At 44.1% G+C, this 16,345-nt stretch overlaps 1 protein-coding gene across 2 annotated transcripts; it reads right to left on the reverse strand.

The window, feature by feature from the left end:
• Positions 1–1,764: 1,764 nt before the first annotated feature.
• Positions 1,765–16,158, reverse strand: bnip3l (BCL2/adenovirus E1B interacting protein 3-like). Of its 2 annotated transcripts, XR_001319192.2 has the most exons (7): positions 15,853–16,158; positions 7,253–7,499; positions 5,513–5,600; positions 4,896–4,999; positions 4,502–4,651; positions 3,161–3,736; positions 1,771–3,023 (listed from the first exon to the last, which is right to left on the reverse strand). XR_001319192.2 is itself a non-coding variant. In NM_001141679.1 (6 exon segments), coding segments are annotated over 6 exon segments (681 nt in total). In that variant the 5' UTR covers positions 15,896–15,901; the 3' UTR covers positions 1,765–3,687.
• Positions 16,159–16,345: the final 187 nt, after the last annotated feature.

Below are 16,345 nucleotides of genomic sequence, written 5' to 3' on the forward strand. Positions count from 1 at the left end.
AAAAATATGTCGTTCTGCCGCTGAGAAAGGCAGTTAAACCACTGTTCCCCAGGCGCTGAAGACGTGGATGTTGATTAAGTCAGCCCCCGCACCTCTCTGATTCAGAGGGGTGGGGTTAAATGAGGAATACACATTTCAGTTGAATACATTCAGTTGGACAACTGACTAGGTATCCCCCTTTCTATGTCATAGAAAGACCAGGTGTTGTTCACCAGTGGTTGGTGAAACCTCTACAGTATATCTGTGCTGTGCCTACAGAAAGCCAGAGGACACTAAAAGGGGTTTCACTGATTGATTGTTGTGTGTGTGTGTGTGTGTGTGTGTGTGTGTGTGTGTGTGTGTGTGTGTGTGTGTGTGTGTGTGTGTGTGTGTGTGTGTGTGTGTGTGTGTGTGTGTGAAAGAGAGGGGGGTGGTTACCTTCCAGTCGAGGAGCTTAAAAAGAGATTCAAAATCATGTTAAAAGCAACAACACAGTGTTATGTCAGTGTTGACTCCATGCACTTACATAAAGACAGTGATATGAGAAACAACATGACAGGAAGAGGCAGAGGTGCCAGGTAGCAGAACCAGGCCTGTGGCCTCTCTAGGGACATTCAGGGAGAGACATGACAAGCGCCATTGCATGACAAATGACTGTGCAGGCACGCACTCTGCTAAACATTTGGTATTGTGTATGCCTGACCAGTTTCAAATGAAGGCTCTGGAATATGACAACTGACTGTGTTATAGGCTGAGGTATGAGGACTTGCTAGCAGCCATATCACCCTGCCTCTACCTGCTGGCTTTTATCTGAAGCAAAGCAGGAATGGGCTCTGGCTGGTACCTGGGTAGGAGACCAGATGCAGCTGAAAGGGGTGTCCCTCCAATGCTTTCCCCAAATTTCCTTCCGAGCACAATAGCTGTTTAGGAAAATACCAAAAGCATGAAAATAGTGAGATGATGAATTTAAATTTGTGTGTGTTTCTAAACTGAACAAAAAATACAAACGCAACAAGTGTTGATCCGATGTTTCATGAGCTGAAATAAAAGATCCCAGACATTTTCCATATGCACACAATGCTTATTTCTCTCAAATTTTGTGCAGAATATGGTTTACATCCCTGTTAGTGAGCATTTCTCCTTTGCCAAGATAATCCATCCACCTGACAGGCGTGGCATATCAAGAAGCTGATTAAACAGCATGATCATTACACAGGTTCACCTTGTGCTGGGGACAATAAAAGACCACTCAAAAAGGTGCAGTTTTGTCACACAACACAATGCCACAGAAGTCTCAAGTTTTGAGGGAGCGTGACTGCAGGAATGTCCACCAGAGCTGTTCCCAGATAATTGAGTGGTTTATTTCTCTACCATAAGCCGCCTCCAACATAATTTTTGAGAATTTGGCAGTACGTCCAACCGGCCTCACAACCGCAGACCACGTGTAACCACGCCAGCCTAGGACCTCCACATCCAGGATCGTCTGAGACCAGCCACTTGGACAGCTGATGAAACGGAGGAGTATTTCTGTCTGAATAAAGCCCTTTTGTGGGGAAAAACTCATTCTGATTGGCTGGGCCTGGCTCCCAAGTTCGTGGGCCTATGCATGGCTACACCCCTGCAGCTTCATGTGAAATCCATAGATTAGGGCCCATTGAATTTATTTCAATTAACAGATTTTCTTATATGAACTGTAACTCAGTAAAATCGTTGAAATTGTCGCATGTTGCATTTATATTTTTGTTCAGTGTAGTTGATCAGTCACAAAAGAATCCGTAGCAACAATTCAGCTTGATTCAGGGAATTTTATTGACAAATTATTTTTACATTTTCCAATGAGGGGAAAAAACATCAAATGAAATCAAAAGGATGTATATGATAATAACTATTGTTAGCATAGCAGTCTGAGGGGAACCATTTCTACACATTCATTTTCCTTTTCACTTTGGGCCTTGCAAGGTGTCTTTCTAACATCCTAATTTCAGACTGAAAACATAATCTTCATTAAATCCCTGTAGTTCCGTCTCATCATAGCTATACCTCATGCTGTCTGTTCAGACTCCAATGTCACAACAATACAGACAATAAAACTCATTGAGAAAAAAAACAACACCCCAAAAACATGCCATACAGTAGCCTCTCAAAGTCTGATCACAGGCAGACAGTGAGACCAACAGAACCACAATGGAGGCTTGGGAACAGAGGTGAGGCACATGGTCACTCAGAACAGTTGAGTTTCAAGGTGGACCTCAGTTCCTTTTGGCAGTTGTGTAGAGGGAGATACAAATAAGATACTGTATACAAGAGGTTGATCTCAGCAAGGTCCAATGGTGGAGTTAGTACAAACAGCACATTGTGTCAACTTTGAAATACTGCTGTCCATCTTGGAGCACTGTGACATAGGTCACCGTGACTGTCAGAGCATGCTTAAGTTTGTACATGGGGTTGTGCTACTCAAACTATTCTGCATCTGGACTCCATTCCAGCTCCTGCTATCAGTGTGGTGAAACATCAGGGTTTATCTCTCTCCAGCTGGACTAACAACCCACATGAGCTTGTTCTTAAGTGTATGCATGTATGTTGTACAGGTGGGAAGTTGACCTGTCACACTTGTGCAGGCATATCAGAGGTGTACCCAGTGAACCAGGCCTAAATAACTAGGCCCATGATATGTTGTAGAGAACTCAAAACAGACAAACAAGAGAATGACACACACCAGAACAAATACACCACCCCAGTGTGGCTACCCAACTTCCACCCACAAAACAACTGTGTCAGTTTACATTTAATCGGAGGAATATATCCATAATGTTCCAGTCATTCATGTCAGTTTTGAAAATTGTTTAAAATGCATTTGAAATGACAGACATTTTTATAATGATTAACAACTGGATACATGTGTAATATGATATTTTCCATCAAGGTGTAGATATATTCCTGATACCATAGGTCTTGTAGACATCTCATCTGGCAGGCCAAGCAGATTCCCTCCAGTGCACAGCGTCAGGTGGTTGTGGGTTTGAGATGGCCACTATGGTAACACCCTTCATAATCAAAACCCAGGCTTCATTATCAATACACCACTGGTGGTAAAATACATTTATACGAAGATACCATAACAACTATAGTAAATTGTATTTCCACTTCTGAACAAAATGATTACTTTCAAAGGCATGCTCACATCTTCAGGTTAGCTTCTTTGTTTCTGAATTTGGTTGGACCTTTTCAGGGTTTGAGAGTTTCACCCAACCACCGTTGTAGGTGGCACGATCTTGGGCTACTTCTATCTTCTAAATCTGTAGGGCAGACAGCTCTCTCTCGTACAACCAGGCAATTACAGAGTGCTGGATCTAGTGTGTAGAAGAGTTAGGTTTGGTTTTACGCTTCCCAAAATACCCACCCAAACAGGAGCAAAAGGGAATATGGCCTTACTCTGGAAGCAGTCAGAAAATGACTGATAGAAAAGGGGGCAGGGGGTAAAATAAGAGAAAGGGCAACACATCTGTCCTGAGAACAGCACATCTCAGGTCTGCGCAGGATACAGGAAGAGGAAATGCTTTGACAGGTGGGAAAAAGCACAGAGAGAGAGAGAAAGAGGGGTAAGGGAGAGAAGGAAAGTTTGAGGAGAGATGGGCATTCTTCGTAAAAGAGCAACATTTCCCCCCAAAAAATTACAGCCATTCCTCAGGCACTTTTTCAGTTTCCTGCTCAGAAAGAGCTTGTAGGGGGCGTGGTCAACCTCTTCCCAATGTACACTCTGAAGGGGGAGAGAGGGAGAGGGCAGTTACACCCTGAGTCATTAGTAAGTTGATAAGTGACAGATGGAGTGTGTCCCTGTCATGTAATGTATAATGTATGCTGTCTTAAAGTGTGTGTTAAGGGTGTGGTGCAGGTGTATATCCATCCCATTAGCAGCTGTTTTACCAGCCAGACACAGACATAAACAGGGCTGGAGCATTGCCGCTTCCCACTGTCTGCTGCCGCCATACACCCTCTGCTGGTCTATACAGAAAACTGCATGGAAGTGTTTGGTGTGTGTGTGTGTGTGTGTGTGTGTGTGTGTGTGTGTGTGTGTGTGTGTTGAGCAGGTATGAGTCAGAGTTCATAATATATTGTTTGATCATTTTCTGTACATGCAGTTCTGTTCTAGGGGTATCTGATTTCCAGTAAACAAAACAGTCCTCTCAATTTTCCTAACCACATTCTATATTGAATCGGAGTTTTCTAATTTTATGTTAAGTGTAAACAAAAGGAAATGAAAAGGTGTTCATGAGATTCCATTTGGGAGCTGCTGTGTGTGTCTACATTCAGCTATGGATAGAGTGTTTACTTAGCCAGTTAACGGCTAAATAACGGAAAATGTTATTCTGCAGGCAGATCCATTGATGGGTTGAAACAAACATTCCATAAATGCCATCACTCGGCTTTTTCACTACCATAAAAAAAGTGACATCACATTTATCACAGAAATGATTGCCTAGCTGAGGTTGATGGCCAAATAGTGTCCTGCGTTTTCTCTTACCCCAGCCCCAGAACCAGGATGTGTGACAGTAACAGTGAGGGGATGAACACTTTGAGGAACTCTGAAGAGAAGACGCCTCCTTTCTTCATCGCCCCTGTATTTCTCATGCTGAGTGTATCTGAACGCCGTGGGTGGCGGAAATGGAACTCCCTACAGGCAAGAACACATTATAGTTACCATACAGTAACGTCAACATCATCATCATCATCCAGTTTACACATCACTCTTCAATGAAAAACCAAAGTTGTCCATAACAGTATAATTCATCTTCTCTTCATCATGTCAAAATGTTCAGTCTAAGTAGACTGATGCAAACACACTAGGATTTACCAAGGAGACCAGATACACTAAGACCTGAATGTTTTAGGAGCAATGGGCTGTGTACATCACTCACTTAGGGGGAATGTTCTCGGGCCGACTGGACCAGTCTGCTACCCAGTCGGAGTCCTTCATGAGGATATCCATGTCCCTCTCCTTCTCCAGGGCATCCTCCTCTGACTGCACAGGAACACATGCAGAGCATTAGGACACTGATTTAAGTAAAATCAACAAGCCCATCCACCTCATCCTAGGTCGAGCCACTAAGACTATATGGCCGATCGCCCATACAATACAGACCTTACAATAAACCCTGTGTGTGAGGCTGCCATGGTTACAGGAACAGAGAGTCAAGTCTCCATTCATCAACAGACAAGAGTGTGGCTTTGCCATGTCATCCATTGACAGTGTGTGTGTGTGTGTGTGTGTGTGTGTGTGTGTGTGTGTGTGTGTGTGTGTGTGTGTGTGTGTGTGTGTGTGTGTGATCTGCAATGGAACCTGAAGCTGTGGCTTCTGCCATGCCCATGGATTCAAACCCACCGGGTCGGGGTTTCCTGCCGCCATCACCATAGTAACACATGCTATGGTTGTCATTCACCAGGATACAGAGAGTGAGGGAAGCAGCAGGTTATAGTGCCATGGAAACAGACAAGTGATGTAGGCAGCTCAGGCAGACTGAGCAATAACTCTTACTTGGCTGTCTCTCCTGCTGCTCACGTCCACATCAAATATGATCTGTCCATCATGATCATCCTCCTGGGGACTATGAGGCCGGGGAGGACTGTAGGGAGGATCAAACAACAAAATAACAAACTGTTACAGCCAACCACTGCACTCCAAGTCTTTTCTCCCTTGGTGAATGAGAATGTACACTTGTAGGCAGTATTCAGGTTGAAGTTTTGGGGCATGTTCAAATTCCCAATATATTAATCAAGAGATTTCATCTCTAATGGCTAAATGTGCATGCAGATCTTGCCTCTATTATGATCTCACTTTGCCTCTCAGCCTGCAACCTCAAAGTGGATGGATGAGTCTGTCTGTCTGAGCTTCTGCAGTTAGTAAGCTGTTGTAGAAACACCCCTGGTAAACATTGTCAGGTGACTCATTGACAGCTGACTGACTCTGGGCGATCAGATAAGCCTGGGTTTATGGCAGGCAGCTTCATGGGTCAGAAAGGGAAAGCACACAGTGTGAGTGGATTTAAGTTTGGTGGGGGACTTCACCCTGTGCACACACAGCTGATGAGGATGTTGTTTCCTATTGTAAATCGATTCTATTTACATCGCCATCACAGCACACTTCATACTATATGAATTCAGATATTAAATCTACATTAATTGTGGGCTAGTATGTGACCTCACCAGGGAAATCAAAAGAATTTTAACCCCCCTGCTGTGTTCTGGTCGAATTGGACCGATTTACAAGTTTTCTCTCTGAAAAATATAGTTCATTTAATTTGATTATCATAAGGTTCCATGACTTTGTCCGCACAGGGCATCTGAACACACAAAATACATTTTGATGACTTTCATAACATTTTGAGTGTTTTATTTAACTTTTGTACACCTGTGGTGTTCCCGGTCAAAAATGACCGGTCATTAGAAATGAATGGGTGAGACTACAATTAGTGTCAAAAAGTTAGTTCAGGCACATGCCCATTCATCAGATGGACATACTTCCTCTCCCAGACCCCCACATGCATGTGTGTTTGAGCACACACACACACACACACACACACACACACACACACACACACACACACACAACCTCACTCCCCTTCTTGGCTTCCATGGCAACTCCCAAGGGAACCTTTCCCAAAGATAATCTTTCCCTCACAGGAACCACACCTGTTGGCATTCTCACAAACAATCGCAACATTGTTTCACTAATATGTAGAACTTTTCTTGCAGCTCTGGAATATAAAGCTTTTTTGAGGCCTTGCTCACAATTCATTCTGTGGCAGCACAATGACCAAACGATAAACTGTATGTGAGGCTCTTGATCATATCTTTGATCATGACACTGGTAAGGAGGAGAGAGTCCTTGTTAAACTTTGACACAAAGTAGTCTGTGATAAATAGCACAATATGTTTCATTTGAGTATTTGTTATTGTCAAAAATAATCCATACATTATGCTTTTTTTACTCAAAAATGAGTTTTATGAGCTCAGGTCAATGATGCCTACAGGCCATAAAAAGCAAATAGAAGTTCAAAACTTGTAATGTTCACAAGAACTTAAGTTGATAAAAAGATCTAACACAACATTAGGTGATAATATATGTATTATTATGGATTTATAATCAGCTATAATGGGGCGGTCATTTTGGACCGGGAACACAGAATTAATTAACATGAAATGAACACAACAGGGGGGTTAATTATCTTTACCTAGTTTTCCAAGGCCAAGATTCGAACTGTACTCTGCCCCCTACCTGTCACATGAAGAGTTGCTGCGGCTGGACTCATGCTGAGCATCCAGTAAAATCCTCTCCATGTCTCCATTATGGATGGAGGATGAGGAGGGCACGTGCTCCAGTCCCCCCACCATGGCCTCCACCTCCTCCTCCACCTGAGGCAGAGGGAGCAGCCCCAGAGCCTGGCCTACGGCAGAGGCACACTGGGACAACCCCGCTGCAGTCGTGGCCACAGCTCTGTTCATCTCCAACTCCACCCAGGACCCTGAGGACAAGCACACATGGGACACATGACGTTGGTTACATTCCGAAGTAAGGGGAGAATAAGCAAATGTATCCCTATTGAGCTCTAGAGAGTAGTTTTGGTATGTTTTTGTCTATCATTGTTGATGTTATTACTATGGTTTCTGTTAGAGCAGACCTTGGGACATTGTGCCTGTATGCCTAACTAAACATTATCAGAAAAAAACATCAAAGTTTTTCTTAAGGCATTAATGTAGACAAGGGAAGATAAAGGGGATAAAGATCAAACAACAATTTATTTGTCACGTTTTGTACAACAACAGGTGAAAATGCTGACTTACTAACAGTGAAATGCTTACTGGCTCTTTCCAACAACGTAGAGAGAAAAATAGAAGAAAAACTATGACACGAAGAATAAATACACAATGAGTAACTATAACTTGACTATATACACGGGGTACCAGTACCGAGGCGATGTGCAGGGGTACGAGGCAATTGAGGTGGCTATGTACATATAGGTAGGGGTAAAGTGACTAGGCAACAGGATGGATAATAAACAGTAGCAGCAGCGTATGTGATGAGTCAAAATAGTTAGCGCAAAAAGGATCAATGCCGTCTGGGCAGCTATATACAGTACGCTCTACCCTCTGTAGCACCTTGCGGTCGGATGCCAAGCAGTCGCCATACCAAGCGGTGAGGCAGCCAATCAAGATACTCTCAATTATGCAGTTGTAAAACTTTGAGGATCTGATGGCCCATGCCAAATCTTTTAAGTCTCCTGAAGGAGAAGAGGTGTTGTCGTAACTTCTTTACTATTGTGTTGGTGTGTTTGGACCATGATAATTCCTTAGGGATGTGGACACAGAGGAACTTGAAGCTCTCAACCTGCTCCACTACAGTGCTGTCGATGTGGATGGGGGTGTACTCGGCGAGAGTCAGCGTGGGGGGAGTGTTGTTGCCTACTCTCACCACCTGGGGGCGGCTGTCAGGAAGTCCAGGATCCAGTTGCCGAGAGAGGTTTTTAGTCCCAAGGTCCTGAGCTTAGTCATGAGCTTGGAGGGCACTGTGTTGAACGCTGAGCTAGACAGACAGCAAGTCTGGCAGAAACACACAACCACAAGTATGGAAGTTTAACTCTCCCTAAGCCGGTCTTGTATCTATTTACTGCATGGTGAAAGGGCAGTAAATACCTCTGTGTGTTGTCAGTTTTTACAGTCCCTGCTGTGATATACAAGCCAGCTGATCATGCTGAGCACAGGCAGGGACTGGCTACAGGGGAGAGAGCAAATAACAGCTAGGATACAAATTCTTGGGAGTCACACTGACACTGGAGTTTTGATTTGGCAATTTGAAATACATAAAAGAAGCCACACCAGGCAAGCAATACATGTACCAAAATTGCCAAAGATTATACACACAAAAAGTCAAAGACACTGAACGTTCCTATCACGTCCGCACCGCAGAAGGAGCGGTGTACCGCCGCAATCGTTGTCACCTACTGAACACAAAAGAACAACACACTGATGAGATGAACTGTTCCCCTGAAAGAGAGCGTGATGGACTAAACACACACACAGCACAACATACACCATACTTACCTGCAACACCACAAGAACTGTTGACTGACACAGAAGCATGCTCAGAATCATATCGCACAAGGTCAGGAAGAGAGGTCAAGCCCATTCTGGGATAATGGTGTTGATGTGAGCCATTACCAGCCTGTCAAAGCACTTCATGGCTACGGACGTGAGTGCTACGGGTCTGTAGTCATTTAGGCAGGTTGCCTTTGTGTTCTTGGGCACAGGGACTATGGTGGTCTGCTTGAAACATGTAGGTATTACAGACTCAATCAGGGACATGTTGAAGATGTCAGTGAACACACCTGCCAGTTGGTCAGCACATGCCTGGAGCACACGTCCTTGTAATCCGTCTGGCCCCGCAGGCTTGTGTATGTTGACCTGTTTAAAGGTCTTACTCACGTCGGCTACGGAGAGCGTGATCACGCAGTCGTCCGGAACAGCTGATGCTCTCATGCATGCCTCAGTGTTGCTTGCTTCGAAGCGAGCATAGAAGTGATTTAGCTCGTCTGGTAGGCTCGTGTCCATGGGCAGCTCGCGGCTGTGCTTCCCTTTGTAGTCTGTAATAGTTTGCAAGCCCTGCCACATCAGACAAGCGTCGGAGCCGGTGTAGTATGATTCAATCTTAGCCCTGTATTGACGCTTTGCCTGTTTGATGGTTCGTCGCAGGGCATAGTGGGATTTCTTGTAAGCTTCCGGGTTAGAGTTCCGCACCTTGAAAGCGGCAGCAATACCCTTTAGCTCAGTGCGAATGTTGCCTGTAATCCGTGGCTTCTGGTTGGGGTATGTACGTACAGTCACTGTGGGGACGATGTCCTCGATGCACTTATTGATAAAGCCAGTGACTGATGTGGTGTACTCCTCAATGTCATCGGAAGAATCCCGGAACATGTTCCAGTCTGTGATAGCAAAACAGTCCTGTAGTTTAGCATCTGCTTCATCTGACCACTTTTTTATAGACCGAGTCACTGGTGCTTTCTACTTTAGTTTTTGCTTGTAAGCAGGAATCAGGAGGATAGAGTTGTGGTTGGATTTACCAAATGGAGGGCGAGGGAGAGCTTTGTAGAGTACAGGTGATCTAGAATTTTTTTCCCTCTGGTTGCACATTTAACATGTTGATAGAGATTTGGTAGAACTGATTTAAGTTTCCCTGCATTAAAGTCTCCGGCCACTAGGAGCGCCGTCTCTGGGTGAGTGGTTTCCTGTTTGCTTATTTCCTTATACAGCTGACTGAGTGCGGTCTTAGTGCCAGCATCTGTTTGTGGTGGTAAATAAACAGCCACAAAAAGTATAGCTGAGAACTCTCTAGGCAAGTACTGTGGCCTGCAATTTATCACAATATACTCTACTTCAGGCGAGCAAAATCTAGAGACTTCCTTAGATTTCGTGCACCAGCTGTTGTTTACAAATATGCACAGACCGCCCCCCCCCCTCGTCTTACCGGAGTGTGCTGTTCTGTCCTGCCATGTCGTCATTCAGCCACGATTCCGTGAAACATAGGACATTACAGTTTTTGATGTCCCGTTGGTAGGATATTCGTGATCGTATCTCGTCTAATTTATTGTCCAATGATTGCACGTTGGCGAGTAATATTGACGGTAACGGCAGCTTTCCTACTCGCCTTCTGCGGGTCCTGACAAGGCATCCGGCTCTTCGTCCTCTGTACCTGCTTCGCTTCCTCTTGCGAATAACTGGTATGTCGGCCCTGCCGGGTGTTTGGAGAATATCATGTGAGTCTTGCTTGTTGTTAAAAAAAAAAAAATCTAATCCGAGGTGAGTGATCGCTGTCCTGGAATCCAGAAGCTCTTTTTTGCCATAAGATACGGTTGCAAAAACGTTATGTACAAAATAAGTTACAAATAACGTGAAAAAAACACATAATAGCACAACTGGTTGAGTGCCCGTAAAACTGCTGCCATTTCTTCCGGCGCCATTTTAGGGTGGCTACTTTGATTTGTTTAACACTTTTTTGATTACTACATGATACTATACTGCTCAAAAAAATAAAGGGAACACTTAAACAACACAATGTAACTCCAAGTCAATCACACTTCTGTGAAATTAAACTGTCCACTTAGGAAGCAACACTGATTGACAATAAATTTCACATGCTGTTGTGCAAATGGAATAGACAACAGGTGGAAATTAGAGGCAATAAGCAAGACACCCCCAATAAAGGAGTGGTTCTGCAGGTGGAGTCCACAGACCACTTCTCAGTTCCTATGCTTCCTGGCTGATGTTTTGGTCACTTTTGAATGCTGGCGGTGCTTTCACTCTAGTGGTAGCATGAGACGGAGTCTACAACCCACACAAGTGGCTCAGGTAGTGCAGCTCATCCAGGATGACACATCAATGCAAGCTGTGGCAAGAAGGTTTGCTGTGTCTGTCAGCGTAGTGTCCAGAGCATGGAGGCGCTACCAGGAGACAGGCCAGTACATCAGGAGACTTGGAGGATGCCGTAGGAGGGCAACAACCCAGCAGCAGGACCGCTACCTCCGCCTTTGTGCAAGGAGGAGCAGGAGGAGCACTGCCAGAGCCCTGCAAAATGAGCATGTGTCTGCTCAAACGGTCAGAAACAGACTCCATGAGGGTGGTATTAGGGCCCGACGTCCACAGGTGGGGGTTGTGCTTACAGCCCAACACCGTGCAGGACGTTTGGCATTTGCCAGAGAACACCAAGATTGGCAAATTCGCCACTGGCGCCCTGTGCTCTTCACAGATGAAAGCAGGTTCACACTGAGCACGTGACAGAGTCTGGAGACGCTGTGGAGAACGTTCTGCTGCCTGCAACATCCTCCAGCATGACCGGTTTGGCTGTGGGTCAGTCATGGTGTGGGGTGGCATTTCTTTGGGGGGCCGCACAGCCCTCCATGTGCTCGCCAGAGGTAGCCTGACTGCCATTAGGTACCGAGATGAGATCCTCAGACCCCTTGTGAGACCATATGCTGGTGTGGTTGTCCCTGGGTTCCTCCTAATGCAAGACCTCATGTGGCTGGAGTGTGTCAGCAGTTCCTGCAAGAGGAAGGCATTGATGCTATGGACTGGCCCGCCCGTTCCCCAGACCTGAATCCAATTGAGCACATCTGGGTCATCATATCTCGCTCCATCCACCAACGCCACGTTGCACCACAGACTGTCCAGGAGTTGGCGGATGCTTTAGTCCAGGTCTGGGAAGAGATCCCTCAAGAGACCATCCGCCACCTCATCAGGAGCATGCCCAGGCGTTGTAGGGAGGTCATACAGGCACGTGGAGGCCACACACACACTACTGAGCCTCATTTTGACTTGTTTTAAGGACATTACATCAAAGTTGGATCAGCCTGTAGTGTGGTTTTCCACTTTAATTTTGAGTGTGACTCCAAATCCAGACCTCCATGGGTTGATAAATTGGATTTCCATTGATTATTTTTGTGTGATTTTGTTGTCAGCACATTCAACTATGTCAAGAAAAAAGTATTTAATAAGATTATTTCTTTCATTCATATCTAGGATATGTTGTTTAAGTGTTCCCTTTATTTTTTTGAGCAGTGTATATGTGTTATTTCATAGTTTTGATGTCTTCCCTTGTATTCTACAATGTAGAAAATAGTACAAATAAAGATAAACTGAGTAGTTCTGTCCAAACTTTGGTGGGAAACCACTGCTATATTGGTAAGCAAGTGGCTACAGGGCAATAGACATCCACATACTGCCACTGGAGAGACATCCAGTATCTCAATTGAATTCAAATGGCTTTATTGGCATGGGAAACACATGTTTACATTGCCAATGCAAGTGAAATAGATAACAAACAAAAGTGAAATAAATAATAAAAAATGAACAGTAAATATTACACACAAAAGTTTCAAAGGAAGAGACATTTCAAATCTCTCTCTCATTTTCCATCACACATCCTGCCAGAAACAAGGAAGCTAGAGCTCACAAGCAGAGCACATGATCTCATAGCCGAGAGAGTAAACAATCTGGTCATGTGACAGTTAGCTTAGTCGATTTAGCCTCTCAGTCAGTATCACTTGGTTGTCACTAGTTACCACAGCCACAAAGTCATAAACCCCATCTATTTCTACAATTTCTCTTCTTAAAATGTTATTATAAACCTAACCTTAAACACACTGCTAACCGTACACCTAATCCTAACCTTAAAACCAATTTTTTGTATGATATAGACATTTATTTTACTTTGTGGCTATGGTAACTAGTGTAAACTGTTTCGCTAGCCAAGCATTGGATGATAGCAGTCCCCATCCCCCTGCCCCAAGCCCGACTCAGCACCCAGGTTCATCCCGAGGATGACACAGTGGCCTGAGCCAAGCCACTATTTATAGCTATTGTCTATGCTCCATCGATTAAACAAGGTTACCATGGCGCCGGTAGTGAGCCGAACGTTCTGGCTGCTCCTCTGTCGAGTAGCCATTATCAGCTGTTGTAGGGGGTCACAGAGAAGCCCAGGAAGCCTAGTGTTATGACCTGACCACCATCCAAAACCCCTTGTCAAGCTGGCTTGAACACCACAGGAACAAAGCCCACCAAAACCCCATGAAACTCCTGGAGACCTGGCTTACTTGGTGTGGGGGATCCATGAAACAGCATAAAAACTTGGTAGACACCCTGAAAAGACTCAAACAAACGGGGTAGAGAAACATAGATCCTCGTTCGTTCTTACCAGAAAATATATAGCCTAACCAATGGCTCCAAAGACTCACAAAAGAAGAGTAAAGTCAACTGAATTTCTAGTGTGTGGATGGGAGTGAGATGGGCAATTCCACGGTAACAGAGTGATGCTGAGACTGATTTTTCACCTTAAAATGTGTCAAACAAAAACCAATGATTGCAAAGTTAAACAAACCATACAACTATGCACAAGGACTACTTTTAACAAACTACTTTTTACAAAAACACATTTACTTGAAGAACAGTGCAGATGCAGAGTTTGGTACCAAAGTTTTTTATCCGACAATGACACTTCAGTGGACAGGAAGCTTTACTCAATTCTGAGAATTACGCAGCAAAAATGAGTGTCCACTTATTTATAGGCAGAGTGAGTAAGCTGTCTCTAACAATAATAAACCTGTTCCCCCGACCCTCACAGCAGCTAGCACGTAACTGACACGAGATGTACTCTCAAACTTCAGAACATAAAGCTTCTGATCCCCAGCCTCACCACCCCCACTTTCGTACTCCACCCCTCCTAGCCCTGGTGTGTCCTAAAAAAACATTCTCCTCTTTCCACATATCCAGAACGTCTGTCCCCATAGATAAATCAGCGAGTAAGTCAACGAGCCCCCCTGGTTCAGGGCTTGGTAATGCTCCACCACATCCAAACCCAGCCCCATAAAGGCAGGTTAACACAGAGCTGACTGTGTGATTACTCCTGAGGCATGGTATGTGTGACACTCTGATAAACACGTCCCTCAGTCCATTCCAGTCTGATCACATAGTCCATCAATATGTGCTAACAGAACATATCCATATAGACACACTCATAACGACAAACACAGTTGAGTAGAAGGCTCTGACAAAGGAAGATCACAATGCAATGTTAAGATTAAATTGTGTTAAATGTATGTTTGGGGCTGATATAGTGAATACACCTGTAATAAAGCATATGATATGACATAGATCATTATAGACTGATCATATTGTATTATTATTTTCCATTAGGTATCAGGCTGTATACAAATTGACCAGACTCTCGAGAGCAACAATCCCACATTGACAGGTGTGTTGAGGTAGGTGTAGCAGACACTGCTGGTCTACATATAAATTCACACTCGCAGATTAAGTGGTCATGGCCCGAAGGGATGCAGCTAATGTCAAATTGACGTCAAAAGTCGCATGTTCCGAGTCGCGTCGGGGAGATTTTTTTCGCATTTATGCGAACCCAAACCCCTTTCCTAATTAATAACCTAATTATCCTAACCTGCTACGAAAAATCACTTCTGTCTGACATTAGCTGGATCCCATCTAGTCAAAACCAGATTAAATAGCCCAGTAGGCTATGTGTATTGTTTACATAGACGACAAGTAACGTTAGCTATTACACTGTTACACAATGCAAAATTAGCTGATTATGCATAAAAAAATAGAAGTAATATTTCAAAGTAGATTTTGTTAGGTTTTCGGGAATGTTTTTTTCCTCAGCTCTTGGGTATGTGAACTATTACAACATTTTTTAAATTCCTAACATTTGGCCAAACCCAATTTTTAATTTTTCAGACTTCTTTCTTTTTCTTCTTCTTCTTCTATCGCGTCTAGTTGCATAGAGATTTATAGAAACCTCTAGTGGCCAAATTTCTATTTTAGCATGGGCAGCGCCATTGAGGGCAGCCGCCATTTGAAAGTAGTCATAGCAGTCCACTACTGGGTGGAGGTTCCTGTGGGTTGTAGCCTCAATGGCGCTGCCCATGCTGTCATAGAAACTATAACAGCATAGATAAAGAAGAGTCCTCCATTTATCTCTATGTCTTATTGCCGTCAAAATTTCCCCGCCTATTCAGCACCACGTGCATCAACGATTGGTTTACTGCTGGTCAATCATAGAATTTACACCGCCTCTTAAAATTCTATTGGTCCATGATACTGTCAATACAGAAATAACACACCGTTCACGATGTTAGCCCTCCAACACAGCCTTTTCCATGTCTACATAGAAAATCAACCCAAAGCTCAGTAGATATTTTCTCTCTCAAAACCAGGTAGTAAAGTATCAAAATACACAGTTTCAAATTACCTGACAAGTTTTCTAATAAACAATTAGAATGACAATGAAATATAACCAAGCATTTCGACGACACCTACCATTTAGTCCGTTGTTCTCTGATACAGCAGCAGCTTCGGACATCTTGCCTGTGTGCAGGGTGGCTTGCATAAGACTGTCAATGGAACACGTGCACTCCCTCCACACATTCGGACGTGCGCGCAATCGCGTACCAAAACTGACCCGGGTCCCCTTTACTTTACTGCCGAGTAGCCACACAGTCACAGTATTTGTGTTTTGTTAGCTGATCTGGAACCAGTAGGTAGGAGAACAGCAATATTCCTGGAACTCTGTGATGACGTCAGATAAACCAGTTGTTGATAACGAAGGCAGTCGAGCAGGGCAGACAAACATTATGCAACTGCTGGAAATGGTTCACCACCTTGTGAGAAAATAACAGGGAAAGAAAATATCAAATGGGCGTTCACTACTTTCACAATTACTGGCATCTGTATATTTACAAGAACTGAAAGACCCTTTTAATTTGAGAATGTGCACATATGCATGTACCCAAGGTGCACATATACAAGTCCT

Source organism: Salmo salar, chromosome ssa11, assembly GCF_905237065.1.
Source record: "Salmo salar chromosome ssa11, Ssal_v3.1, whole genome shotgun sequence".
In the NCBI taxonomy this organism is placed as follows: domain Eukaryota; kingdom Metazoa; phylum Chordata; class Actinopteri; order Salmoniformes; family Salmonidae; genus Salmo; species Salmo salar.